The following is a 12739-nucleotide window of genomic DNA, read 5'->3' on the forward strand; positions in this document are numbered from 1 at the left end:
CCTCCCATCACACCTCTTGCATACCGCGGAGAAATAGAATCTGGGGAGAAATAACCAACTTTGAGGGGAGAAACGAAAAAGGGACCGGTCTGCATATAGTATATGTAAGTGTATCTGTGTGTGTGTGTGTGTGTGTGTGTGTGTGTGTGTGTGTGCGTGTGTGCATGTATACGAAAGAAATAAATAGAGCGAGAGAAAGAGAGAGAAAGATTGATAGGACAGAAGACACGTGATCCAAGATTACGGATAAGGTTTAATTTAATTTGTGTAAATGTGTAAATGATATCTCTGAGAACTGGATGCGTCGAACGTTAAGAAAGTTACAGCTTCTCGTAGGCCCCCGAATCCCACCGAGGACGGCCACAGCAACTTCATTTTGCCTTCACCGCACACAGAGCTTTTAGAAAACATCTCACATCGTTCACTGGAAATTAATGAAAACATTTCAATAGTCGATCTCCGACGTCGATGGCACGCAAACACAAGAGATTGTCACACAAATAGCAAAAGATAAAGAAGAAGAAAAAGAAAGAAACTATTTAAATTCAGCACAGCATGCCCCTAGGATCTGACCAGCAAAACACAACAACAAAAAACCCGCCGACAGTAAGTGCTCAAAAGAAAAGTAGGAAAACACAGAACATAGGCGCGGAGAAATACAGAAGACAGAAAAGAGAGCAAGAGAAATAATAAAAAAAAAAAACGTCCGCGTTTGACCGAAGGCAAACAGACGTACAAATAAAGACACGTAGAAAAAATGTTTTTTAAAGATGAAAAGGAGAGCCAAGACTCCCAGCTGTCAGTCTGTCATCATCAGTTTATCTTTTTTTGCTGTTTTTCTTCTCATCTCACTTCCTCTCGCTTTCTTTCGCCTCCCTCCCTCTCTCTCTCTCTCTCTTTCTCTCTCGCTCTATCTCTCTCTTTCATAACACTTTTGTATCCTCCGGCTCTTTCCCCTCTGGCTCAGGGAGGAAAGCCTTCGATCTTTCTGGGAAGATGCACACGAGCACAGTCATGCATACATGTACGCACACACCCAAACACACACACACACACACACACACACACACACACGTCGACAGTTTTCCATACTCAGGCACACATTCTCGTAAACTCACACAGTGATGCGCACACACACACTCACACACACACGCATACACGCTGCTGAAACTGTCTGACGAATGATGTTAAATTTCAGTCAGTGGCAGCAGTCTGTCCACAGCTTCCTTCTCCAACCCCAGCTCCAGAGTTTGTCCAAGAGCAGGAGGCACACACACACACACACACACACACACACACATCTGACACACTCAGCCATCCATGACCATGGCTCCAGCGTAAACTCTGCCCACCCTCACACCCTCCACCTCTCTCTTAAAGGCGCTTTATGTGTGTTATGCTTAATGCATCGGCCGCTGCGCGCACAAACTGTGACGTCAACACAGTAGCCCACCATGTTATACGAGCACTACTGGCACATTTCAATTGCTGCACTCACTTCTCCGAAATGACAGTTGTTGCTACCGAGAAAAAAATAAAAAATACCATCCAGCTTCTGAAAGCAACGATAAGGAGAGTTAAAACTCTAACATGAATATTTGTTTGTGAATTACACTGGAGGGGTCCTAAACGTTTTCTGTTTACTGTTTGTGTTCTTATCTAGTCACCAGAAAAAACTAGACTGATAAAGGAGAATTACGGTGATTTTTCACTTAGATGTCTGTTTCTCGAGATCACTGAGTGCTGTTGGTTGTTTTTTGGTTAAAAAAGAAAAAAGAAAACGAAAAACAATTGGTTATACTCAGCTCGAGTGGCTGCAGCCATTAGCTAGAACTGCCGGACAGCTTCAGAGCCACACACTGGGGGGGGTGTTCTCAAGTTTCCCTCAACCCCATTATGGGACAGTGTGTGTTTACAAGTAGCCGTGTGCCACACCGCAGGTAATGAAACACCTGTTAGCTATCACACAAGTTAGCAAGAACAAGCATTTCTTTATCTTGAGTAGCCGTCGATAGTGTGAATGCGCCTTGTGCAGCAGGGTGCAAAAATGGGGGGGGGGGGGGGGGGGGGGTTCGTGTCCAGCGGAAATGACACACCAAGTGGCAGACGAAATAACGTTTCGGCACATGGCTGCTGTGCGCGCGGTGGCAACAGCGAGTGTAAACTCTGCTTCCCCTCTTCTTCACTGGTGTGCACCCATCGACACTCCGCAGCCCACCCATCCGCCAGACCATAGTCGGCATAATTAAGAGACACACAGGAGTAAATGATAGCTGGGAGGAATGTTAAATAAATTATGGCAGGGGCTGAGGAGGTGGTGGTGGTGGTGGTGGTGGTGGGGAGGGGGTACACAGATCAAAGTGCGATGCGTTCTTTTTATGCAAAAGCAGCGCACCGGGTGTCAGGGAGCCTTTGATTCTCTGGCGGAGGTTCCGCGGGATCTTAGTGGGTTCTGAGGTACAGTCTAGAGGGTGCTTGCCTCTAGCAAACACTACCGACATCTGAAGAGAGAGTTCATGACCTCTAAACGGGGGAACGTTTTTTCATGTCCACACACACACACACTCACACACACATCCACATACGCATATTTGCACTGACGTTTCAAATCAAACAACTACTTACAGACAAAAAAAATCTCTATAAATATATTCACAAGAATTACAGACAAAAGAACATTTAAGTATTTGAAGTCATTATTGATTCAGTATTTTCATTTTTTTTTTCTGTTACATTGACCATTACTGTACATTACATAGAACTCCCTGTGAAAAACTATCTAGCTCAAACAATTATACCATCATCATCTTCAGATCCCAAGTTATCTCAAATCTGGGAGGCCAGTCAAGCACTTACAGTTACAGGATGGAGTAGAACCATGAAATGAGAGAGAGAGAGAGAGAGAGAGAGAGAGAGAGAGAGAGAGAGAAAGAAGAGGAGAGAGAGAATGTGTTCATTCATAAATCTGGTGGGATCAGTACCAGTTGACATTCAGTTTCTGCCCCTGACCACAGATATAGAGATACAGTGCCTATAGAAAGTCATCATACCCTTTTGAAATAGTTACTTTTTTTGTCTTACAGCCTGAAATCAAAACCCATTTTAAAAAAAATCTTTTCCAGTTTCATTTACAAATTTAGCTGTACAACATCAAAATAATGAAAAAAAAGTCAACAGTTCTGAAAATTAATAAAAAATTAAAAACTAGAATAACAGGGTTGGAAAAGTCATCATACCCCTGACTTAATACTTTGTAAAGCTTCCTTTTGCTTTCATTACAGCCATCAATCTGTTTGGATATGTCTCTATTATAGCTTTGCACACCTAGATAGGGGAATATTTGCCCAATTTTCCGTGCAGAAATGTTAAAATTTAGTCAAATTCTGTAGGGAATGGCGATGGACTGCTCTCTTCAAGTCAATCCACAGATTTTCTATAGGATTTAAGTCAGGGCTCTGACTTTGCCACTCAAGGATATTCACCATCCTATCCTTAAGCCACTGCTTTGTTCTTTTGGCAGTATGTTTAGTATTATTGTCGTGTTGGAAGGCGAATGACCTCCCCATCCTCAGCTGTCTAGGAGAGGGACGCAGGTTTTCCTTAAGAATTTGGGTGTACTTGGCAGCATCCATTTTCCCTTCTATCCTGACCAATTGCCCAGTTCCCGCTGAAAAGAAACATCCCCACAACATAATGTTGCCCCCACCATGCTTCACACTAGGTATGGTGTGTTTTGGGTGGTGTACTGTGTTGGTTTTCGCCAAACATTGCGCTTGGAGTTCAGTGCAAAAACACATCTGGAATATTCTGCTACCATGTGGAAAAAGCTTTTATGGTCAGATGAGACTAAGATCGAACTTTTTGGAGACTAAGATTGAAGTTTTTGGACTGAGCTCCAGGCGCTAACCAAACACAGTATACACACCCAAACACACCCAAAACACACCATACCTACTGTGAAGCATGGTGGGGGCAACATTATGTTTTGGGGATGTTTCTTTTCAGCGGGGACTGGGCAATTGGTCAGGATAGAAGGGAAAATGGATGCTTCCAAGTACACCTAAATTCTTGAGGAAAACCTGCGTCCCTCTCCTAGACAGCTGAGGATGGGGAGGTCATTCGCCTTCCAACACGACAATAATACTAAACATACTGCCAAAAGAACAAAGCAGTGGCTTAAGGATAGGATGGTGAATATCCTTGAGTGGCAAAGTCAGAGCCCTGACTTAAATCCTATAGAAAATCTGTGGATTGACTTGAAGAGAGCAGTCCATCGCCATTCCCTACAGAATTTGACTAAATTTTAACATTTCTGCACGGAAAATTGGGCAAATATTCCCCTATCTAGGTGTGCAAAGCTATAATAGAGACATATCCAAACAGATTGATGGCTGTAATGAAAGCAAAAGGAAGCTTTACAAAGTATTAAGTCAGGGGTATGATGACTTTTCCAACCCTGTTATTCTAGTTTTTAATTTTTTATTAATTTTCAGAACTGTTGACTTTTTTTTCATTATTTTGATGTTGTACAGCTAAATTTGTAAATGAAACTGGAAAAGATTTTTTTTAAAATGGGTTTTGATTTCAGGCTGTAAGACAAAAAAAGTAACTATTTCAAAAGGGTATGATGACTTTCTATAGGCACTGTATATAGAGAGAGGGAGAGAAGAGAGAGAGAGGGAGAGAAGAGAGATAGAAGAGAGAGGGAGGGAGAAATGTAAAAGAGAGGACACTTGCTGCACCCCTGAATTTCCATGCAGTCTGTCATCAGTAAAAGAGAAAGCAAAAAACGAGAGAGAGAGAGCAAAAGAGAGAGAGAGAGAGCAAAAGAGAGAGAGACGTGGGATGCTGGGATGATCTTGCATTCCCTGAGTTCTGGCAGGCCAGAGAACCCAGAACAACACACACACACACACACACACACACACACACACACACACACACACACACAAAGAGACATTCATCCACGAACCACACTGTACACACACTAAGCACAGTACAGATTGTCGGGCTGATAGAAGTGCAATGAAAAGTCCAGACATCAGTACAGAGAGGGTCTGACTGTCCATTCTCCCAGGTGGACGAGGCGCTACGGGGCGGTCCACTGCAGTCCAGATAGAGGGGGGTTCAGGACGGACATCCACAACACAAAATAATTAGGGGTTATGAAAGCATCGGCCGACAGAGACCCTGGCAACTGCGTCCATCCAACCTGGGATATTATGTACAAGACCACACCCACCCGTTCACTCATTAGGGCCCTGATTGGTGAGAAGCGGGTGGGCTGGGGGATGGGGGGGGTCGGGGAGGGGTCTGAGGGTCCAATCATGTGCTCCGTGTAGGGTTGGGCAGGTCGAAGACGATGGGCGGGTTCATGGGCTGGAAGTTGACTGTGCAGGCAGAGGCGTTGATGTAGGTGGTGGTGCCGTCCGTCATCATGCCGTACCCTAACACACACACACACACACACACACACACACACACACACACACACACACACACACACACACACACACACACACACACACACACAGACATATGTTAACTAAGTATTCATGTTCATTTAGCAGATTATTCATAGTGCACCTTAAGAGCTGAATGTAAAGCAAGAAACACAAGAAGCACCACAATCTCACTATCGGAATACTGGAGCAACCCATTCTGACCCTCGTGGAGTTTATGTTTCCCTTTCTGACACTATGCTATGATACCTATGTAGGCATATTGCCAAGTCACTGTATGTAGCCAATTCAAATAATTATTGTATTTAAATATCATTTTTTTTAAGAAGAAAAAGTGACTAATTGCAATTAATCACAGACAAATTGTGTAATTAATCCAAGCAATTAAAACAAATAGTTGTAACTAAACTATTTAACTAAAAGTTGTAACTAAACTATTTGAAACTCAGGAGTTAATAGCCCTTAATTATAAAGTTCTGCCTAGCATGTGTTATTATGAGAAATCTATAATTTGATATATATAGTTAATATCTTTTGTAGAACATTTCCCTGAGACATCCTGTTTAGAGATTTTAAACATGTTATGTCTCTGTAAATGGCCATGATATGATCAAGCACATCAATGAACAACATCACTTAATGCGTTAATATCACTAATGAATTGTGTTAGTGTGTCGGGATGAAAGCACTGTACTGTACATCTATAAACATGACAGTAGAAAGGAAAAGAGAAAGAAAAGCTTTCTAAAGTTCTTTTTTTAATGATGATAATTTATCCGATTCTTCTCACACCTGCTTTGATTCTTTTTGAGGGCAGAGTGTGGAGGTAGTATGGTAATGCTGCTGCGCCTGTAGATGGGTGCAGCTAAATTTACTCTGGTGCTGGTGTGTGTGTGTGTGCGTGTGTGTGTGTGTGTGTGTGTGTGTGTGTGTGTGTGTGTGTGTGTGTGTGTGTGTGTGTGTGTGTGTGTGTGTGTGTGTGTGTGTGTGTGTGTGTGTGAGACTGTGTGCGGATCTGATCTAGTTTCTAATCTGGAGCTTTCTGAGGGGCCGCGCTGTTCCGCTAGAGATGCCCCTGCCCGCCTAACCTCGAAAACACAGCCTCGCTGAGCCCAGACGGTGGCACGGGGGCACACACACACACACACACACACACACTCACATTACATACTACACACACACACACACACACACACACACACACACAGACTTACATTACATACTACACGCACATGCACACTCACATTACATACCACACACACACACACACCATACACACCACACACACTCAAACACACACACACACACACACACACACACACACACACACACACACACACACACACACACACACACACACACACACACACACACACACACATTTCATATTCACGCTCTCATATCTGTACGTGTATGTCAAAATACAATTTCTTCAGCTGAAGTTGCTTCAAGGTCAGTGAGTTTAATGTGATGCCTCCTCAGTTCCCATTTTAGAAAGTCTTTGCTATGGTTTTTCAAACCTTATTTGGCATTGGACTATGCTGACCTCAGGTAGTTCCTCCATTGAGATGTGGCTAAATAAACCCCAATACAAGCAGTCAAATCTGACTATAAAGACCATAGAAAAGCATTAACCTTGTGGATGGGTCCAAAGATGTGTGTGTGTGCGTGTGTGTGAGATTTTTGATGTGTGTAATTGCTGTGTGTGTATGTGAGCATTACCTTCCTGGATGTGTCCAAGCATGTGTAAATAGCGCGTGTGTGTGTGTGTGTGTGCGTGTGCTATTTCTGATGTGTGTATGTGAGCATTAACCTCGTGGATGTGTCCAAGCATGTGTAAATAGTGTGTGTGTGTGTGTGTGTGTGTGTGTGTGTGTGTGTGTGTGTGTGTGTGTGAGAGTGTGTGAGCGTTACCCTCGTGGATGTGCCCGAAGACGTGTGTTTTGGGCTGGACTCTCCTCTGCACCGTGTTGAGCAGCTCCACACACCCCACACGCTGCATCTTCCTGGGGACCCAGTCCAGGAAGCCTGGGGGACAACAGGCCACAGGCACATGTTACACAACATTCATACACACACACACACACACACACACACAGAAATTAACACACACACACACACACACACATACACACACACACAGAAATGAACACACTCACACACAGAGAAATTAACACACACACACACACACACACACACACACACACACACACACACACACACACACACACACACACACACACACACACACACACACATACATTCACTGGTTTACACAGACACAACATCTGTGCCCTCACACACATGCACATACACACATTCATTGGTCTATTCCGACTTTGTATAATGTTTGCATGTACACAGACAAGTTAACAGACTGTTTAGATACAGACTTGGATGGACACGTCACATCTCGCAAATAAACAGTCTGAATAAGCGCTCACCAACACAGATATTGTTTCAAGAATAAATAAAGGAAAACATATTTACAGCGGGGCAAATAAGTATTGAAAAAGTAATTTTTAAAAGGTAATCCACACATATTTATAAAAAAAATCCAAACATTAAAGTCCATCAGTAGAGTTATTGTGTAATAAAGAGGAATGACACAGGAAAACGTATTGAACGCGCCTACTAAAATGTCTTAAATATATCTTAAAGATTTTGTTCGTGATGACAGCTTCAAGTATGATGAAATTAATCAGTCGCAGTATTCAGGTGTGATTTTGGCCCGTTCCTCTTAACAGATAGCCTTTAAAGAATTCAGGGATCCCAGTATTCAGATATTTAGTTCCTTCCAGAACTCAGTTGGATCAGTTCAATCCGATCGTTCAGGGCCTTGAATTCCTTTCTCTGAAACCATTTGAGAGTTTTGTTTGCTGTATGCTTCGGATTGTTATCCTGCTGGAATGTCCTGTAGCTGTGCCTCCTCCTCCTCCTCATGCTGGTGGATGGCAGTGGTGGTGGGGTGGTGGTAGTGTAGTGGTTAAGGAGCTGGGCTAGCGTACAGTAACCTGAAAGTTGTCAGTTTAATTCCCGGGGTTCCACTGTTGTGCCCTTGAGCAGGGCTCTTACCCAAGTTGCTCCGGGGACAATGTACTGTAATGACAGTGTAATCCCTTGTAATATAGTTTACTTATGTAAGTCACTTTGGATAAAAAAAAGTGTCTTGCTAAATGTAATGTAATGTAATGTAATGTAATGACATAAATTACTCCATTCATCATACCTTCAATTGTATGAGGTCTGCCAGTACCAGATGAAAAACAGCCCCACACCATGATGCCTCATACTGTACCTCCACACCTCACTGTTGGTGTGGTATTTTCGAGGGTGATGTACAATACATACAATAAGTTCAATGTTGCTCTCACCTGACCAGACTTCATTCTCTCAGTATTTCATTAGGCGTGTCCAAATGTTGTGTAGCAAACTTTAAACAAGGTATGATATGTTTTTCTTCAGTAAAGCAGTTGTGTGGAGTGAGCGTCTATAGAGGCCATGGCGATGGAGTGCAGTATCTACATGTATGATTTGCTCTGTAACAATTGACCTGCTGCCTTCAAGGCTTTCTGGAGCTTTCTCCGAATGGTCCTTGGCTCTTGGGCTACCTCTTCCGATTATCCTTCTGACTTCCTGGTCAGAAATCTTGCAAGCAGATCCTGTGCATGGACGCTTGATGATGCAGTGATGTTTCTTCCACTTGCAGATAATGGCTCTAGTGCTGCTTAGCCTAGCGAGCTCAACCAATATCAAGATGTAGGGTCTAGAAACTCACCATAGCAGGGCTCAATCGGAGGGGTGGGATAAACGGTTGTCTTCCAAATTCCCTCTCCATGCAATAGGATAGCGCTAAACGAATCTTCTTCTTGTTTTCAAGTAGCAGGACGCTTAACGGTCGCAACTTCTGGACGCATCTCAGTCATCATTATGCTGAGCCCGCCCACCGACTATATACGATATGATTGGTTCGGTGATTGCTGCCAAAGCCCAGCTCCCAAGTCAAACAGAGAGTTGCTAGACTACCATGGCAGCAAAGTAGATTTGCTGCAACTGGGGGCGTCTAGATTTCTGGGCTAGTGCTGCTTACCATTAGAGACTGAAGGTTTGAAATGCATCTGTAACCAGTTCCATTGATATGTTTTGCAATAAAAAGGTTGCAAATGTCTCTTTGCTTTTGCTCATCATAAAATGTTTCTTCTGTGACACCTTGGTAACAGAAAACCTTTTTATAGCCCACCAATGCGTACTAACCCAGCTTATATTAATGTTACATTAATGCACAGATACGAAGGATAATTACTCTCTGACTACTTAAAGATTCCAGCTTGTTCCTTGCTCTTCCCTGTCTTTTTCTTAGAGTGTTCAAAACTGTACTTAAGGATGTTAATGTTTGGATTTTTTATATGTGGGATTACCTGAGTGAATACTAATGTCTGATGAAACTTTTACGCAAATAGCCTCGCTGGAAGTATACTTACTGAAAAAAAATGTTCAATACTTATTTCCCCCACTGTACAGCTCTGGAGAAAATCAAGAGACCACTGCACATTTTTCTGATGTCATCCTACAGTTGCTGAGTGGCATTCAAATCATATTGAAAATTCAGGGACCACTGCAAATTCTGAATATAACCGTCAACTTATTCAAATGTCACTCAGCAACCATAGGAAGACATCAGAAAAATGTGCAGTGGTATCTATTTTTTTCCACAGCAGTGTATGGTGAGACTGACACAAGCTTATGCACTCTATGATGTATTGATGAACACACACACACACACACACACAAACACACTCTCTCTCTCTCTCTCTCTCACACACACACACACACACACACACACACAGAGAGAGAGAGAGAGAGAGGAGAAAGACTGAATAAGAATGTAAATCCAACACAGAAAACAGTCTGCATTGCAGCGCACACATCAAGCACACACCCCCCACTGAGAGGAAAGATAAATCAGAGAAAAGAAAAAAAAGACAGGAAAAACGAGGAGAAGAGAAAAAAGACAAAACGAGGCAGACAGAGTAGAAGGAAAGAGAGAGAGAGAATGGAAAAGAGAGAGAGAATGAGAGGGTAAGAGAGTCAAGTAGACAGAGAGAGAGAGAGAGAGAGAGAGAGAGAGAGAGATGGAGACTGATTTACTGGCCCTATGAATGGAGGATTTTGCTGAGTCCACAAAAAACCCCACTGACGTTCCTATAAAACACAAATAAAACACACACACACACATACACATACACATACACACACACTATCTGAGCTCATCACTCTTATTTTTTAAGAGCGCACAAACACACAAACATTCACACACACACACACACTCACACTCACACAAACGCATCCAGACAACATGAGTTGCAAATATACAGCCCAGTGTTGTGGGGACGATGGAAGCATCTGGTTTCTCACAGCAACTTCCTCAAGGTGCAAATAAGCGTGTGCCGCCACGGTTCTGTGTGCGTGCGTGTGTGCGTGTGTGTCAGAGAGAGTGTGTGTTTGTGTTTTATGGCGTGGTGAGGAAGCGGCGGGATTTGCCGCACTGCGAACAGCGTCTCCAGGCTGCACGCATTAGCAGCCTGGTGTAGAAACTCCATCTGCCAGACTCTCACAGCGACACACACACACACACACACACACACACACACACAATGGCATACATACAAATGCACACACAATGGCATACAAGCACAAACACAGAGACGTGCTCAGAGACTCACAAATACATATGGTATTGTTTACATAATACTCAAGGGTACCCACATCCACAGTGGCGTGTATAAAACACCTTTACAAACAGACACTTCAAATGCCAACAAACTGACATGTAAGACATATATAATATATATATATATATATAATATAAGAGGCAAGCGCTGGTGGTTTGATGGCTGGCCGATTGGAGTTCTGTGTGTAAGCCTGTTTACCAGTAAAACATTTGAACATAGTTCTGGTTTCTAGTTCTAGTTTGGTTAATAATATGATGTTCCTGGTTGAATGAGTGTGATGTCTGTGTGTGTGTGTGTGTGTGTGTGTGTGTGTGTGTGTGTGTGTGTGTGTGTGTGTGTGTGTGTGTGTGTGTGTGTGTGTGTGCGCGCGCGCGCGCACGCGTGCGTGCGTGTGTGGTTTGTGTGTGTGTGTCTGTGTGTGTGCGCATGTATTTGTACATGTGTGTGTGTGTGGTGTGTGTGTGTCTGTTACTTACCCAGAGGAGGGCAGTGTGTCACTAGGATGTCTGTGTTGTCTGGGATCTGGTTCCATTTGTCCAGCAGCGCCTGTCCCCTCGGGAGATTAAAACCCCATCCGTAATACCACGGCTGCCTGGCTCACACACACACACACACACACACACACACACACACAAAACATACAACAGCGTACCGATACATACACACACACACACACCAAAAGAAAGAGCAGAGACATCAGTGTTAGTTATTAAATAGTTAGTGCTCTAGACACAGCCTGACAACCATGACCATCATCTTCACCATCATCTTCATCACTGCCCCCCCGTGGTGCTCTGATCTCTTGCTCAGTAATCTTAATCCTCCGCACCCAGATTAGGAAACACCCCATGGAGCGTAATCTGACACTTCCGAATATGTGCATGCATGCATGCGTGTGTGTATATATGTGTGTGTGTGTATGTGTGTGTGTGTGTGTGTGTGTGTGTGTGTGTGTGTGTGTGTGAGTGTGTTTGTGTGTGTGTGTGTGTGTCACTGACAGTGTGTTGTATGTATGCATTAGAGGGAACGAGAACGCCAAAAAGTCACAGACTTTGAGGTTCTTGACAACACCTCAGCTAAGATAACACACACACACACACACAAAAAGCCTCCAGGTAACATAAATGAATAAGTAAACATCTGCATAAGTGATGAAACTGCAATGCTAAAACCAGCTGTCTCTTTGATCAAGACCATGTCTGCACGTCACGGCTCTCAGAACATTCCAGATTGAAAGGGAAGAGAGGAACATAGGAAGGGAGAGATAGGGAGAGCATGTTGAAGAGACAGAGAGAAAGAGAGAGAGAGAGGCAGACAGACAGAGAGAGAGACAGGCAGATAGATAGAAGGAAAGGAGGAGAGAGAGAGAGATGGAGAGAGAGAAAAGAGGGGGGGTAGAGTTGATAGCTGTGCTTGTGTCCCATCACTTTGATTGCGGATGCACCAAGCTTGAGTGACGGTGTAGAAATTAACATGTCACTAACAATCTGTCCCCAGATCCATCTTCCACGGCCATGTTGGGCTTGTGTGTGTGTGTGTGTGTGT

The 12739-nt window shown here is 43.5% G+C and overlaps 1 protein-coding gene across 1 annotated transcript in view; it reads right to left on the reverse strand.

Moving 5' to 3' along the window:
• Positions 1-5247: 5247 nt before the first annotated feature.
• Positions 5248-12739, reverse strand: part of mpped1 (metallophosphoesterase domain containing 1) — a 48300-nt gene continuing 40808 nt past the window's right edge. Inside the window, exons 6-8 of the mRNA XM_062518243.1 lie at positions 11671-11786; positions 7377-7490; positions 5248-5447 (exon numbers count right to left, since the gene is read on the reverse strand). Coding sequence (XP_062374227.1) covers positions 5326-5447; positions 7377-7490; positions 11671-11786 — 352 coding nt within the window. The 3' untranslated portion in view covers positions 5248-5325. The remainder of the gene's footprint in view (positions 5448-7376; positions 7491-11670; positions 11787-12739) is intronic.

Source organism: Sardina pilchardus, chromosome 17 (genome assembly GCF_963854185.1).
Source record: "Sardina pilchardus chromosome 17, fSarPil1.1, whole genome shotgun sequence".
NCBI lineage: Eukaryota > Metazoa > Chordata > Actinopteri > Clupeiformes > Clupeidae > Sardina > Sardina pilchardus.